Below are 17,907 nucleotides of genomic sequence, written 5' to 3'. Positions count from 1 at the left end.
TCCTTCGGTATGGATTACATCTCAATGAAAAGAAAACAAAAATTCTCACCACTGGACCAATAAACAACATTCTTATCAATGGAGAAAAGACTGAAGTTGTCAAGGACTTCATTCTTCTTAGATCAACCATCAGCACTCATGGAAGCAACAGTCATGAAATCAAATGACGTATTACATTAGGCAAAGATGTCAGCTTGAGGACTAAGGTGCACCTGACTCAAGCCAAGGCATTTTCAGTAACCTCATATGTATGCGAAAACTGGACAGTGAATAAGGAAGACGACTGTAGAAGAATTGATGCCTTTGAGTTATGGTGTTGGAGGAGAATACTAAAAGTGCCATGGGCTGACAAAAGAACCAATAGATCCGTTTTGGAAGAAGGGCAGCCATAGTGCTCCTTGGAGGCCAAGCTGGCCAAACTTCGTCTCTTATACTTCGGACTTATTGTCAGGAGGGACCAGTTGCTGGAGAAAGATACCGTGTTTGGTAAGATGGAACGTCAGAGAAAATGAGGAAGACCCTCAGAGAGATGGATTGGCAAATTGGCAGCATCAGTGGGCTCAAGTGTGGCAACTATTGTAAGGTTGGCCCAGGACTGGTCAGTGTTTCGTTCTGTTGTGCATAGCATCGCTGAGTCGGTACCGACTGGATGGCACCTAACAACAACAATATAGTGTGCTTTGAAATTGAAAGGTATATTGATTTATTAAAAATTGCTTTGGCTGTTTGGGGTGTCTTGCATTTCCATATAAATTTGATCAGTGGGTTTTCTGTTTGCTGCAAAAAGACTTGAAATTTTCATAGGGATTGCATTGAACCTGCATATTACTTTGTATAGTATTATCATCTTAATAATTTGAAGTCTTCTGCTCCATGGCATAGGATGTAGGTTTTTAAAAAAATCTTGCGTATGTGTTTTATAGTTTTCAATGGACAAATGAATGAATCATTTCTTTTATAAGGATCAGCACAAATCTGGTTCCTGTGATGCGCAGGTTAAAGATGTCTCAGATACTCAGCTTTTCCAGACTGCTGTCCTTATCTATCATTTATAACACCAACTACTACTCCTCCTCGTACTGCTCTCCCTCCCATCTTTGGGACCCATAATACACTACAACATCTGACAGAACTCACTAATTGTCAAGGAAATAGCTCATGGTGTTGTGTAGAGGCTGACAAGCCCAAGTTCATAGGTCATGTGTCAGGCTGTAGGCACACATGGTGCAGGGGTTGATGAACCCAAATCAGTAGGTCAGATGATACATTGCTGACTTACAGAATTTCAGAAATCTGGTTGAATTAGTCCAGGATAAGCTCTGGTAGCGTAGTGGTTACGAATCGGGCTGCGAACCTTAAAGTCAGCGGTTCGAAACTACCAGCCGCTCCGCGGGAGAAAGATGAGGCTTTCTACTCCCGTAAAGATTTACACCCTCGGAAACCCTGTACAGGGTCGCTATGGGTCGGAACCGACTCGACGGCACTTACCAACAACCAACCAACAATAAGCTGATAGCTAAAATACCAGAGGTCAGATGATGATGAACTGGCTGAAGGATTCAGAACAAGAAAGGGCATACTGCCCTCAGAAGTATGAAGACCTAGATGGAAGAAATGTCAAGAAATAATTGGTTCACATTTTGTTGTTTTTGGTTAATAAAGGTTTCTGTATTTTTGTAGCAATTACATTTTGACTTTTCCTCCTATCTTGAGTCTCAGCTTGATATAGAGGATTTGGCTCAAGTCACCACTCTGACCCATCACCGCCTTTATTTACCCCCAGTCACTACCCTTATAAACTTTATTCAAATCATACCTTTGTACCACCTTGCTTCAACTGAGATGTGGTGGTGGTAATTATATTATTGTGGTATATTACATTGATTGGTTTCTTATTGTTTATCTGCCTTGTATTCCTGTAATAAATCTTACGTGTATCATTCTTTTAGTATACTGTTTGCTAGTATTTTGTGAGAGTTTTTTCCTCTAAGGGATATTGTTCTGTAGTTTTTGTTTTTCCCCCTTTGGTATCATGGTAATGGTGGTGTTGTCAAGTGCTGTGGAGTCCGTTTCGACTCATAGTGACTCCATAGAGGGTTTCTGAGGAGGGGCTGGTGAGTTTGAACCACCCACCTTGCTGTTCAAACGGACCTTGAGGTCCAAACTGACCTACCAGTACTCCATCAGGGTAATACTAGCCTCATAATCTTTATCTTGCTGATTGACATATATATTGTGTTTCCCTGTTTTGTTAATTGATTTTGTGAGATAATATTTCTCTTGAAATGGTGGTTGATATTACATAGGGTGAAAAGTGTAACAAAGGACATCAATGTCAATTTTAAATTGAATTTAGGTTTAAATGACATCTATTTTAAATGAATTAAATTTAAAAAATATGACTGAGTTGAGATTCTTACTCTTGAGTTTAAATATCACGAATTTAATATGTTTCAAATAGCCACTAATGTGAAACAGGCCTTGATTCATTTATAGTCTTATATTTTTTTCTAACTTAAACAAGTAGGCAAGGTATCTGAAATAAAATTGTTTCATCTTGTTAACATTCCCAGTAGTGACTTCACAGTTACTTCTTTTGAGCATAATAGTGGTAGGATTTTTACTCAGTTGGAAAGCAAACATAATTGTCTTATTTTTAAGATAAAAGTAATAAGTTGATCAAAAAGTTACTATTCAGTAAATTTTATAAATATAACAATTACAAGTAATTTGCTTTTAGTTCTTCTGAGTCAGTTGTGAAGACTCCTGTACTTACTCTTTTAACAGATTTGGAACGTGTGATAGGGTTAGGGGGCATGTGGTAGAAATGTCTTACATATAATATACCAGATTGACAGGCTTTCTTTTATGCCTTTGTAGATCCAAAATTTCCAAAATTACTTGTGACCCACTAAGATGAAGTGATTTTTATTCCCAAGCAAATATCTAAATAATGATATGGTAATATACACTTGAAAAGAGATGAAATAAACATTTTGAAAACTGAGAGAGTCACTTTGTTTGCTGAAGTTACAGGGATTATTGAATACTTAAAAATCTTTTAAAGAGCTATGAATTTTGGCAAGTAGAATGTTCAGTTTTTTCCCCTTTTAGAATACCTGATCTGAACTGCAGACTACAGGTCAGCAGATTAAACCCCTACAGCTGCTGCTTGGAAACCCTATGCAGGGTCGCTGTGAGTCAGAACTGTCTCATTGACACCTAACAACAACAATGTGATGGCTGGAACTATGGTTGCCTTGAGCAGAGCCAGACCAAATGATTTTACGGGCCTTAAGTGACCCGTGGGCTGGACATGCCCCATCCCTGACTTGGATGGACGGAGAATGTCAAGAAAAAATACTCAACATTTTGATACTTTAAAATATTGTTAAATGCCATCTTGATAGAGTTTCCAAGGAGTAGCTTGTGGATTTGAAACGATGACCATACAGTTCAAGCTGACTTTGCAATCCAGTGCTTATTCTGGACCACACCAGTACTTCTAAACATTGATAGTGAACCAGTAATATATAGCGGTAGTTCTTAAACTTTAGCATGCATCAGTAGCTCTTACAGTGCTTGTTTAAACTCCAACCCCAAAGTTTCTTACTCAGTAGGCCTAGAGTAGACTTGAAAGCATTCATTGCTTACATTTATAGGTCTGGAGCTGGTGACATATGTCTAGGACTGCACTTTAGAATTTCTTATATACAGTATCCTATTGTACTTACCATATCCTTATACAACATTAATAATGTTGACTTCTAGTACCTTTATAAGAAGTCAGTCTTGATGTAAATGTAATATATGGTTTGATGTTAATTTTTCTCATGCTTTTGTTTTTGAGTATTAATGTAAATGAGTGGAAACCTTTTGAACATTTCAGAGAAATGACTTAAGGATATTTAATTGTTCCAAACTTTCAATTTTTATTGTAATTTGTTGTTGTTGTCAGGTGCCATCGAGTCGGAACGGACTCATAGTGACCCCATGCACAGCAGAACGAAACAATGCTCAATCCTGGGCCAACCTCACCACCGCTGCCACCCCCGAGTCCATCAATGATGCCACCTGGCCAATCCATCGCGTTGGGGGTCTTCCTCTTTTTCTCTGACCCTCCACCCTACCCAGCATGACATCCTTCTCCAACGATTGTTTCCTCCGGACTACATGTCCAAAGTAGGAGAGACGAAGCTTAGCCATCCTGGCCTCCAAGGAGCACTCTGGCTGCACTTCTTCCAAAACAGATCTATTGGTTCTTTTGGCAGTCCATGGCACTTTCAGTATTCTCCTCCAACACCACAACTCAAAGGCATCAATTCTTCTACGATCCTCCTTATTCACTGTCCAGCTTTTGCATCCATATGAGGCTATTGAAAACACAATGGCCTGGGTCAGGCGTACCCTAGTCCTCAAGCTGACATCTCTGCTCTTCAATACTTTAAAAAGTTCCTGTGCAGCAGATTTGTCCAGTGCAATACGTCTTCTGATCTCTTGACTGCTACAATACAGTTCATTAATTATGAATTTAACCTCAGATTAGCCCCCCCAAGACAGATTGACACAATGGCAGCAGCAATGGGCTTAAGCATAGAAACGATTGTGAGGTTGGTGCAAGACTGGGCAGTGTTTTGTTCTGTTGTGTAACGGGTCCTTATGAGTTGGTACAGACTCAAAGACACCTAGCAACAACATAGCAACAGTATATGTTGTTATTGGTAAGTGTCATTGAATCAGTTCTGACTCATAGCTACCCTGTTTCTGAACTGCCGACCTTGTGATTAGCAGTCCAGGGCATATTCTACAGTACCACACCAGAACTCACAATAGTTTATGGTTAATTTGGATTAAGGAGGAACTGTCTGAAATACCTTATCATCTTTTTGATAAATCTTTGATGGTTGTATTCAGCTTCTGTGTACTGATTGGTTGGTTGTTTAAGTTAAACAGTTTAGCTAATGCATGTAAATGAAACCCTGGTATGGCAATGTGGAACAAACAGGGAGCATATACAGCTAGCTGTTCAAACCCACGATCCACTCCTCGAAAACTCTCTATAGGGTCGCTATGAGTTGGAACTAGCTTGATGACACTTAACAACATGTATGTAAATTATAGATTTTTAAAGTAGGCAAAGCAATAGTGACTGGTTTGAACAGTTGTGTAGTTCCCAGAACATAATGATTTTATAACCATATTATTTGGAATTTAATACAATCGAAAAAATTTTTTTATATTGGCAGATTTCTCATTCAGTAGATTTTGCTTTTACTTTCAATTGTTAGTAATGATGATGTTCTACTTACCACTGTAAAGTTCTAATTTTCTAAACACCTGATTTGTCTGGGTAAATGAAGGGGCTATGTGGGGATGGAAGATTCACAGAACAGTACTCAAAAAGTCCTGCTTCTATGATACTATCTTGTTTATAAAAATTGAGGTAGCTTTCCAAAGTTTTTTAGAGTGTGTGTGTGTGTATAGATATGTTGTTGTGTTGTTGTTAAGTGCCATCGAGTCGGGTCCGACCCATAGCGACCCTGTACAGGGTTTCCGAGGGTGTAAATCTTTACGGGAGTAGAAAGCCTCATCTTTCTCCCGCGGAGCGGCTGGTAGTTTCGAACCGCTGACCCTAAGGTTCGCAGCCCGATTCGTAACCACTACGCTACCAGAGCTCCTTGTGTATAGATATACATGCTTATATATATATGTGTGTGTATATATGTATATTCCAGGTGAGGTGCTGCAGCATGATACACTGCAAGGTCAGTTTGAACCACAGATTCAGTGATTCAGATTTACTAGCTGCTTCTCGGAAACCATATTCAGAGTTGCTATGAGTCAAAACCGAGTCAACAGCACCTAACAGCAGCAACAACATGTGTGTGTATAAACACACACACACACACTCCTGGTGTGGTGCTGTATATAGAATAAGCACTGGACTGTGAATCACACGGTCAGTGGTTCAAACCCACTAGCAGCTTCTCAGAAACTGTTTAGAGGGTTGCTGTAAGTCAGAACCAACAAAATACATATATATAATCAATTTTTTAATTTATTGCCTTTTGAACTTGGGTAAATTATTGGTGTTGGGGAAAAGAGAGAGAATGATACATAGAAAAATGAAGGGTTGCAGTTCATTTTTGTTACTTAAAATTTTGTTTTCAGAATAAAAATTTTTAACTATCCTAATAGTGTAATATTTGACATACTTTTTCATTGACAATATGAAAAGTTAGATATGTGACAGGCTTTCAGATGAACATTTTAAATGTAAAGATGTTTTATACTAATATGTTGTTGTCTTTATAGAGAGGATCTGACGAACTACTCTCAGGAAGTGTTCTCAGTAGTCCAAACTCTAACATGAGCAGCATGGTTGTTACAGGTAAGTGCTGTTCTCTCAAACCTGACTTTATTTGCCTTTTTGTGATACATGTTATTTCTGAAATTCAATGCTTTGTGTTTAGATGTGTAAAGTGAAATTTTACTGGAGTGTATATGTTCCAAATGACAAAACTTGAAGTTGGTGAGTTATATGCAAGTAACTAACTGCCTTTTTTTTTTAAATCACAAAAGAAAATCTTTTCTCTGTCATGTTATGAGCCCCTTACTCACTCCTTTTGTATTTTTGGTTTTAGTTTTTGTGTTAAGGTATCACAGGATTTAAATTCTTTTCTTTCTTTCTTTTTTTCTTTTCAGTATTCTTTGTCACGTGAACCCCAAAGCACAAGCAATAAATAATAATCAAATTATCTTTGAGCTGCAAAGTCTGTGGTTCAAAGTCACCAGCCGCTCCTTAGAAACCCTATACAGGGTATCTATGAGTCAGAACCAACTCAACATCACTTAACAACAAACAGTAAAACAAAATGATCTAACCTAGACAATTGTTTTCTGTGTTTTTGCCTTTTTTCTTTGCTGTAGCAATATTTTAATTCTTTGAATTGATTCCTTTATTGTTATCTTCTTGGAAATTTAATATGAGTTTACCAGTTTAGGAATTTTCTTGAGTTACATATGTCTGAAATGACAGTTTTGGTTGGTTGTAGCATATGTCTGTATAAACAAACATAGACAAGTTTAGGCATAGTTTCATGGCTAATCGGCCCAATTTTGCACCTATAAATGCACTGTAGGATAAAGCTCTGGATCATAAGGTTTGTTTAAACCCAAAAGTCAGTGGTTCAAATTCACTAGTCATTCCTTGGAAACACTAATACAGGTTTGATATGAGTTGAAACTGACGTGAAAACACTTAAAACATTTCACATTATTCCCTGACACCAAAAAAGTTCTTTTTTTTTTTTTAAATATATGCATCTTTTCTTGAATTAATTGCTTGAAGCATTAATTATATTGAGCATCAACAGAATCTTAAAAGTTTAGAAGGTATTTTGACTTCCTCCAAGTAGTTATTGTATATACATAAATGTAGCCACACACTTGATGGTATGATGACGTACTTGCCAAATATGATGATAATGATGTACTTTATGTGGAGATAAACTTGTCAACACATTATTACAGCTTTTTCAATGTTGTGATTATAAAACATAATAAGCAATGATATACCATATTACAGGCACCATATACCAAATAATTGAACATGCTGTATCTTTTCTAACAAGTAACGTAAACATTAGTTCAAGTGTTTGTAACTCTTTTTATCAATCTTTTATGTAATATATTCTTGAAAACCAAACCCACTAATCCAACTCATAGCAACCTAAAGGACAGAATAGAAACTTCTCTTTACAATTCTGAGACTGTCAGTCTCTACAGGAGTAGATAGTCTCATCGTTCTGCCATGGAGTGGCTGGTTGATTTGAGCAGCCAGCCATGTGGTTAGCATCAGTGCTTAACTCATTCTTTCACTAGGGTTTGACAATGCAGAACCATGACAGAGTAACTAGTATTAGCTTTGCCTTTCCCTTGATGCCCTTCTCCCTGTGAAACTGAATAAAATATTTGGGGCAACTGTTGTTTGGAACTTATGTGCAAACAGTATAAGATCATGATTATTGAGAGAAGGGAAACACGTGAGGTTAGTTCATGATCACTGGCTTTTTGCCTTGGAGTACCTTACTGCTGTCGAAAAGGAGAGACCTTACAGACCATACAGATCTGATTGAGCAATAGAGGCTAAGATCAGAAAGTAAGGTTACCTAAATAGCTGGAATATGTGGGACATGGTCCTGGAGAAGAAAATTGTCCAGAGACTTAGGCATAGTGCAAGCAAAGCAGAGTTTGCTATGAGGATTCATGTCATTTAGTACTTAGAAGAACAGCTGGACTGTACATGTACAGTGTGTGGCATTAAAAGGTCTATCAGAAATTGCCTGCTCTGGGGCCTAGAGATAAATAGTGAAACCAAAGATTGGGTAGATATTGGAGTTCTGGGAATTCAAAATTCATACATCTTGTCAAGCATCTAAAACATTTAAGTTAACTATAGAGAGATTGGGCCTTAAGAGAAACGATCCCTTTGTACAAGTTAAGTTAGCATAAGAGCAAGTTAACAAAGTAGAGTCATCTGACTTGACAGGGCATAAAAGTTCTATAGTAATTTGATTCCTTGCCAAAACAAAGTGGCATTCCCTAAGGACTACAGCATGTTTTAAGCTGTCTACAACTGTTGCCCACAATATTCTGCATACAATCAAAACTTAAAAATTGTGTAAAGAAGTAGGACAATAAGCCATGAACTAGAGAAGAAGCAGTAGAAGCATATTCTGAAATAGCCTGTTGTTAGTGCCATTCACTAAAAATTTGTACACAGATGTTTATTGCAACTTTATTTTCAGTAACCTAAACCTGGAAACAACTTAAAAGTTCATCAACCAATGAATACTATTCAGCAGTATAGACTTAACTATTTAATACATGTAACAGCAGGGGTGAATCTTAAAATATGCTGTGTGAAAAAACTGAGATGTTAATGTGTACACCCTAGATGAATTTATTTACATAGAACTTTAAAAACTTTAAAGAATTACTCTGTAGTTAACAAAAGCAGATTGATGGTTACTTGGATTTCGAATTAGGGAAAGGAGGGATTGCACAGGGCCACGATGAAATTATATGGTGATGAATATGTTATACTCTTTTAATAGTGATGAAGACTTCACAGGTGTACTATACATACGTCAAAACTTATCAAATTATTCCCTTTAAATATGCCCAGCTTATTGTGTTGAATTATACCTCAAAAGCTGGTTGTTGTTGTTTTAAAGTCCATGTTGTAGTTGTTGTTAAGTGCCGTTGAGTTGGTTCCAACTCTTTGTGGCCTTCTATAGGGTTTCCGAGGAGCGGCAGGTGAGCTTGAACTGCCGACTCTGTGGTTCAAACTGACCTTGCAGTCCAGAGCATTAACCAGAACTTCTTTAAAGCCCATAAAGTACTTGAAACAAAATGCAATCAAATATTCGTTTAACCCAGTTTGGTGCAACAGAAAAACCTAGGACAACTAGAAAATAAATAGCTGAAGTTAAACTCAATCAGAAGTCCAACAGAATTTGTTAGTTTTCTTTGGTTGTTGATGCATCTGTTCAGAATTATTTAGTTTAATTTGTAAATATTTAGTAATTTTTTTGTTTTGTACTTTTTTTTTCCAATTCTTTTACTATAATGAGAGACTTGAGAAACTTTTCAGTCATTTGCAATTTATTGTGATGTAGAGTGACCAAAAAGGAAAAAGTTGGGCACTCATAGTGTCTGATTTCAAGACTCACTGAAAACTTGTAGTAGTCACAGAAGTTTTAGTATAGGCATAGTTATTGTCACAGAATAATGTTGAGAAATCATGTTTAAGACCAATTTTTTGCAATAGTACATTGACCACTCAATGAGGAAAGAAAAGGTTTTTTTGTCTATAAATGGTTCTAGAACAGATATGAGCAATGTTGTTGCCAAGTGCTGTCAAGTCAGTTCTGCTCATAGTGACCCTTTATAGGGTTTCTGAGAAGTTACTGGTGAGTTTGGACTACCAGCGTTGCATGGGCCAGTGCTTATCCCACAGCACCACACCAGGACTCCATATGAACAGTTGTTGTTAAGTACCGTGGAGTTGGTTCCGACTCATAGTGACCTTGTATAAGGTTTCAGAGGCTGTAAATCTTTACCGGAGCAGAAAGCCTCATTGTTCTCCTGTGGAATGGCTGGTAGTTTCAAGCTGCCGACCTTGAGGTTAGCAGTCTGATTTGTAACCACTACGAACAAGTAACAACAACAAAAAGGAACCTCAAACTTTACACCAGACCATGTTTTAAAATGAATTTGAGATGAGTTCTATTCCTAAAGCTAAAAACTATTACATAAAATTTCTAGGAAAAACTTGTTCTCAACCTGTGGATATACATAGTTTATCTTTTCTTGTTGTTGTTTTTTAAGAAAAGACATAAATGGCACTAACCAAAAAGAAATTTGTAAACTAGGCTCTATCAAAATTACTTCTTATTAGAAGGCCTTGTTAAGAAATTTCAAAGATAAGGCATAAGAAACGACAGTGTATTTTACCTGGCGAAGGACTTATATTTAGACTATATAAAAGATCTCTTCACACCAGTAATTAAGTATAGGGAGTCCTGGTGTGGCGCTCTGGGTTAATGTGCCAGATTACAAAGCCGTTTGAACTGCAAGGTTGGTGATTCAAGCTCACCAGCTGCTCCTTGAAAACCCTATATAAGGTTGCTATGGATCAGAATCAACTAGACGGCACTTAACAAAAATTAAATATAGACAATCCATTTTATTTTAATTTTTTAATGGGCAAAATAAGGTATATAAATGGCACTATTTGCCATTGCTGGTAAGAGTGTAAAATAGTTTGGGAAAACATTTGGCAGTTTCTTATAAACAGTTCCTATGACCCATTTGCTTCTCTTTCTAGGTTTTTAATCTATTGAAAGCATATGCGGACTAAAAGTCTTGAATGGAAGTGTTTTAAAAATTTATTCACAATGGTCCTAAGTTGGAAATAACCCCAAATGTCTAACAACATGAAAATGGATAAATAAATACATTATGGCATAGTTGTTACTGTTAAGGGAGTTGGTTTTGACTAACGTAAGAGTAGTTACTTATACATGCAACAGCCTTGGTGAATCTTAAACATTATACAGCAAAAGATGTCAGGCACAAAAGAGTACATACTTGTGTGATGCCATTTCTGTAAACTTAGGCACAGACAAAATTAATGTTTTGTATAGTTACCAAAAGGAGCTCTGGTAATGTAGCAGTTACGAATTGGGCTGCAAACCTCAAGGTCAGCAGCTTGAAACTAACATCTGTTCTGCAGGAGAAAGGTGAGGCTTTCTGTTCACATAAAGATTTGTAACCTTGGAAACCCTGTACAGGGTTGATATGAGTCGGAACCGACTCCATGGCGCACCACCACCATAGTAACCAGAGTAATGATTGTTTATGGATGTTGGGACTTAACAGTACAAATGAGTTTGGGGAGAAGATGTCAATAAAATATTTTTTAAATGTATTTGAAACAGTAGGTTACATGTGGGAAATAGAAACTATTACTAGTTTTGTTTTAGAATGTAAAATAAGAAATGGGAGCCAGAGTCTGGGGCAAGATAACATAGTAAGCAGATGCACTGAACCACTGTGGGCTGACATGGATCAGTGCAGAAATCATGAGCTTTTGCGAGCTACTATATATACAGCAGTCTACAGATCAGGAGTCGACTGGAGGTTGGCAATGAGGGGGTGCAGTCTTCTCTTGTTTCCAGGCCCTCCTGGGTTGCTCCCCTTGCCAATCCCCTGGTTAGTGGAACCCCCTCCTGTGCAGTCTCTCCTCTGCCTGGAGTCTGGCCCCTGGAATAGTACCCCTGCTTTTCGAGGAATGTGAATCTTCCTTAAACTATGCCTACACAAACAGTGAACAGAGAACCAACTGTGTTCATACTTCCTATTTCTACCACATCCACCATGAGAAAGGTTGTGAGGGCCTGAGAATAATATACCAATATACTATCGTCAACTAAATATAAAATGACACAGTGACTTAGAAAATAGACAATTTCAGCTTATACAAAGGAACAAGACAGATTGTCTCACAAATGACTAAAATACAGTTAGAAAATATAACACCAGACATGGTATGGTAACTGCCTGATAAATGTTAATTAGGTAACTTGAATGGATTGAGAGAAAGATGGAGTAAACTACAGATGAAATCAGGGAAACAGACAAAACCATGGAAAATAATCAGGAAACAAATTGACAGAAAAGTTGAAAAAAATGGGAGCGCTACAAAATCAGCAACTAGAAAGCTAAAAGATTTACTCTTAAGACTTGAAAAATAGATTGCACACTAAAAGGGCAAAGAAATAGAATGGAGTCAATGGAAAGCCTAAATATTGAGCTTGAAGAAAAATATCTGAAGGAATAATTATCTGCTAGAGTGTGGCACTGTATGGTGAAGTATTAGACCACAAGGTCAGCAGTTCAAACCTACCAGCTTTGGAAACCCTATATAGGGTTGTTATGAATTTTAACCAACTCTGTGTTATTTAAGAACAACAGAGGAACAAGTGTAGTGGGTTATGTGTTGGGTTGCTAACTGCAAGATCAGCAGTTCCAACCCACCAGGTGCTTGCTCCCTGGAAGAAGATAAGGCTTTTCTGTTGCCATAAGACTTACAGCTTGAGAAACCCTATACTGGTACAATCTGCTCTTTAGATGATCTCTAAATTCAGATGGATATGTTCAAAGTCATATTTTGGCTATCATGGGGTTGTTTAATTTTTTTCAGTTTCAGTCTGAACTTGCCCATGAGCAGTTTGATGATCTTTTCCACAGTTGTTTTGGCTGATAATATGGAGCTTTCCACCTTATCTTTACATAGATGTCAGTTTGATTTCTGTATATTCGATCTGGTGGTATCCATGTATATAATTGTTTAAAAAAGGAACATGCAATGAAATTGTTGTTGGTCTTGCAAAATTCTATAATGCAATTTCCAGCATAGTTTCTGTCACCAGGGCCATAATTTCCAAGGACTGGTCTTTTCTCTTTGTTTCCAACCTTTGCATTCCAATCTCCAGTGATTATCAGTGCATCTCGATTGTATGTTTTATCAATTTTAGACTAAAGAGTAGAATTCTTCAGTTTCATCTTTACTGGCTTTAGTGGTTGGTGCATAAATTTGAGTAAGAGTGGTATTAGGCATTTGGGCATATGGGTATTATCCAGTCACAGACAGCATTATACTTCCAAATAGATCTTGAAATGTTCTTTTTGATGATAAATGCAATGCCCTACCTCTTCAATTTGTCTTTTCTAGCATAATAGACCATGTGAATGTCAGATTCAGAATGGCCAGTACCAGTCCATTTCAGCTCACTGATACCTAGATTATTTTTATGTGTTCTTTTTTGTTTTTGACAGCTTCCAATTTTCTTAGATTCATACTTTGTACTTTTTCATGTTGCAATTATTAATGGATGTTTATAGCTGTTTCTCGTCATTTTGAGTTGTACCCCATCAATAAATGAAGGTCCTGAAAGTGTTAACCATGGTCACCTCAACCTTGAGTGAATATCTCTTTCCCAGTTGTATTTTGATTGCTTTCCAACCTGAGGGGCTCATCTTCTGGCATTATATCTGACGATGTCCTCGTGTTGTTCATCATGTTTAAATATTCAGTATTCTGATATTATCTGATAGTGTTTCACTGCTATTTATAAGGTTTTCAGTAAGTAAATACTTGGTAGTAGTTCGTGTCTCTTTCATCCTTGTCTTAGTCAGGAAGCTCAGCTGAAACCTGTCCACCATAGGTGACACTGCTGGTATTTAAAATACCAGTGGCATAGCTTCCAGAATCACAACAACATGCAAGCCACGACAGAATGACTGAGAGGCAAGTGGAGGACCTATTAAGTATAATGGTGAAATTAGGCCATTTTCAGATGTAGAAATTAATTTTTTCAAAACAGGACTAATATTGCAAAAATTTTAGACAGAGTTCTTTGGACACAGAACAACCTGAGACTAGCATACATGACAGTATCACCTAGACTCAATCCAGATAATAGAAGTATGCAAAATTAAGCAGATGTGTTAAGACTGAAAAAAGAGAATCAGATACAATCACAACAATAACAAAGGCATAAAGTAAAAGGAGGAAATAATCTAGTTATGGAACTTTGAAATGAAGAGGAAATCAAATAGCTTTCAAGAAATAATAAACCTAACTGTAACACTAAAATTAGACAAAGCCTTACTCCTAGCCCTAACCCAACCCTTACCCCTAACATTAAAGTTAGTCCTAACCATAGCACTAACAATAAATGAAGTCCAAGGTCTAACCAGGACCCTAACTCTCACTCATTCTTACTGCCAACCCCCCACCCCCAATATATATGAAATGGAGAATGACTAAAGGTGAGCCCAGAGAGTTAGGGGCCTGGAAACAGGATTTATTCTAAGAAGCTTGGACCAGATTTACATTAGAAGGAACTTTTGTTTCATTTGAATTCCTTAGGTAAGAGTGTCAGTACTGTATATAGGAAAAGTTAAAAACTCTTCAGTGATCTACTTTAGAGATTTTTTTGTTTTTTTAAGTTATTATTGTGAATTGAGTGATAGTTAACATGGGAGAGCATCAGCTTTACATTCATCCTATAGTACTTCGTTTCATTGCAATGATTACAATCCCCTCCATGCATCACCATTCAATAGCATTTGCTTTCGTTCCCTCTGAATTTTTTGTTGTGTGTGTGTATACACTGAAGTACTCATGAATATATAACCATTCAAACAACCAAAGGGTACACCCTGCAAGTCTGACCCCCGGCCATCAGCACACAACTCTTCTCCATCTCTGGCATCACTGCTTCTCTGGATAGGATCCCACACTCCACTCTTCTCCCTTGATGGTCCCAGTGCCCTCTGCTCCTGGACTGCAAAATCAACCACTCCCCTCTTTTTGTTACAAAACATCTACCTTTATATTTGCAACACTCACAGTCAGTCCTGATAGCAATTATTCACTATTGAACCATCTCCTTTTACCAGCCCTGTCCAGACAAGTTGGAAACCACTTAGTGGAGATTCTATTTTCCCCCTGCACCCTGTGGAACTAGGCTCCCTCTTGAAAGCTCATAATCCAGCCACTTCTTGCCTTTGTAGTCCCTCCCATTTTGGGTAGCCAATGTCTGAGTTGCCCATCCCCGGGTACCGAGGGGGGTGGGAATGATCCTTGCTGTAAAGATTCATTCCCTCTTTTGAGCTACTACATCCATAAGTATAGGGCAAGTTCATCAAATTGTAGCACATTACTCTTTTTTTCATCTTTCTTACTCTAGTCGAGTTCTGATCATCTAACCATTGAATCCAGGTCAAGTGGGTACTGTCTGCAAGTATGGGTATTCTTGTACATTTTCCCTCACTTCATATCAGCTGGACGCTTCACTCTCCCCTCTAGTTCTATGTGGCCATGTCCCTGTGTCTAGGAATTCTGTGGTCTCGCCATACTGCTAGTCAACCACGTCTCAACTCTGGTTAATAGGAGTCTGTTGAATGTGGTTGGACTTACTAGCTCACAGCTTAATTGCTGTTTTTCCCCCACTGCCCCTTATCAGTAAATCAGCGTGGTCACCAGTCAGACAACATGCTTGGTTAAGTATTCCCCTTAAGTCTCAGTCTTGGAAGGGAGTTTGCCCTGAGGGGACCCAAGATCGCTTGGCTTCTCTGGGGGAACAACTTGCTCATCCTTGTAGTAGTCTTATCAGAGTGTCATTATTTTGTTTTTTCCTGCTTCCATTCTTCTAACCTCTCCAGGCTGGTCTACTTGTCCTTCAAGTGGAGATTTCCCACCTCAGAAGATTCTGAATGGGGTTCAGGATGCCACCTATGGTCTTATGCAATGTAAAGGCTCCATAGGAAGCCTACCGTTTCAGGTATTCCAATCAGTTATAGGCTGGAGACGGATTTAACAAGCTTTCTATGGTGATATTTCTGGCTACTCTTTTCTCTCCCCCTCTAGTGCCTATTTTACAATGCTATGCAAGGGAAACCAAGATTCAAAAGATAGCCTAGCATCCTAACATTATTTCCCCTCTTTTACGCATTCAAACCATACCTCAATCCCTGTATCACAGAGTCCTGTTTTTCCAAGTGATGAGCATACATCACTATTTATCTCTGTCCCACTTAGCCCATGCAAACCTGCCTAAATGTTCTCCCATGTGCCTTGTTACTTTATTGCTCTCCCCCTTCTTGTGTGTTGCCCCCTCTCCCCAGCACCCAAATTGCCCTGTGTCTATTCCCTACCCTATGCTCCACCTCCCCCTCCCACAACCCCCACACTCCAATAACCAACAAAAAATTTTTGTTTTACCCCCCTTTTAGTGTGGATACTTTTTCTTAAGGTTTTACAATATTGGTCCTTTGCAGTATTTCTCCTTTTGTGACTCAGCATAATGTCCTCAGGGTTCATCCATGTTATGCAATGCTTGAAGCTTCCTTGTTATTCTTCAAGGTAGCATAATATTCCTTTGTGTGTATATACCAAAGTCCGTTTATCCTTTCTTCCATTGGTGGGCACTTAGGTTGTCTCCATCTTTTTGCTATTTTAAATAGTGCTGCTATGAACAATAGTGTGCATGTATCTACTTGTGTTATGGCTCGTATTTCTTGTGGGTAAATATCAAGTAGAGGAATTGGTGCGTCATAAGGTATTTCTATTTCCAACTTTCTGAGGAAGCTTCAAATTGTTTTCCAGAGTGGTCAGACCATTTTGAAATTCCACCAGCAATGTAGGAGGGTTACAGTCTCTCCACATCCTCACCAGCATTTATTGTCCTCTACTTTTTTTTTTAACTTTGCTGTTATTGCTGGTGTGAGCTGATATCTCATTGTTGTTTTCATTTGCATCTCTCTGGTGCTGTGGACTAATGCATCAGGCTGCAAAGTCATTTGAACCATAAAAACTCATCAGACTGCAAAGTCATTTGAACTGCAAGGTCGGTAATTCAAGCTCACCAGCTGCTCCTTGGAAACCCTATACAGGGTCCCTATGAGTCGGGATTGACTCAGTGGCACTTAACAACAATGACTAGTGATCATGAACATTTCTTCATATGTTTGTTGGCTGCCCAGATCTGCTTGGTGAAGTGTAGAGATATTTTTTAAGGTCTTGAATTTTAGGGTCTTGGAAATAGGATTTGGAAGAGATGATGTGTCAAGAAATAGAAGAACTTCTGAGTTATTTGTAAATAGAAGGGCTTAGGAGTTTTATGGTTTGGGGCTGGCCTAGAATCACTGGGTTTAATGGATGCTGGAATGATTGATAACGGAGAAAAATATACAAGGAAATTTATTTTTATTTGAAAGGGAATAAAGTAGATGTTCAGCTGTTCCCGGAGCCGCCATCTTGGGAGAGAACTTCTTGATTGTATCAGGATTCGAATCGAAATTTAAAGCAACAGTTTCGACGTAAAACCAAACGGCCACCACTTGTCTGTCTGTCATGCTGTGGTGGCTTGAGTTGCTGTGCTTCTGAGGGCTATGCCACCGGTATTTTAAATAACCAGCAGGGTCACCCATGGTGGACAGGTTTCAGATGAGCTTCCAGACAAAGTCAGACTAGGAAGAAAGAGTGACGAACTACTTCTGAATCGCTAGTCACTGAAAACCTCATGAATAGCAGAGGAACACTGTCAGATAAAGGGCCAGAAAATGAGCCCCTCAGGTTGGAAGGCACTCAAGATGCGACCGGGGAACAGATGCCTCCTCAAAGTAGAGTTGACCATGATAACACGAATAGAGTTAAGCTCATAGGAGAAAAGATGGAAGGAATACACAGTCATTGTACCCAAAGGAAATGGTTAATGTTCAACCATTTCAAGAGGTACCATATGAACAAGAGCCAATGATACTCAGGGA

General features: G+C 38.3%; 1 protein-coding gene across 5 annotated transcripts in view; it reads left to right on the top strand.

Moving 5' to 3' along the window:
• Positions 1 to 17,907, top strand: part of PTBP2 (polypyrimidine tract binding protein 2) — a 113,278-nt gene that overhangs the window by 23,071 nt on the left and 72,300 nt on the right. For all 5 annotated transcript variants that reach the window (XM_006830935.1, XM_006830933.1, XM_006830932.1 and 2 more), the window contains exon 3: positions 6,316 to 6,391. In XM_006830935.1, the coding sequence (XP_006830998.1) occupies positions 6,316 to 6,391 (76 nt within the window). The remainder of the gene's footprint in view (positions 1 to 6,315; positions 6,392 to 17,907) is intronic.

This window comes from Chrysochloris asiatica, unplaced genomic scaffold, assembly GCF_000296735.1.
Source record: "Chrysochloris asiatica unplaced genomic scaffold, ChrAsi1.0 scaffold00002, whole genome shotgun sequence".
NCBI lineage: Eukaryota > Metazoa > Chordata > Mammalia > Afrosoricida > Chrysochloridae > Chrysochloris > Chrysochloris asiatica.
The sequence above is the reverse complement of the archived record's forward strand: the minus strand, read 5'-3'. Positions and strand labels throughout refer to the sequence as shown.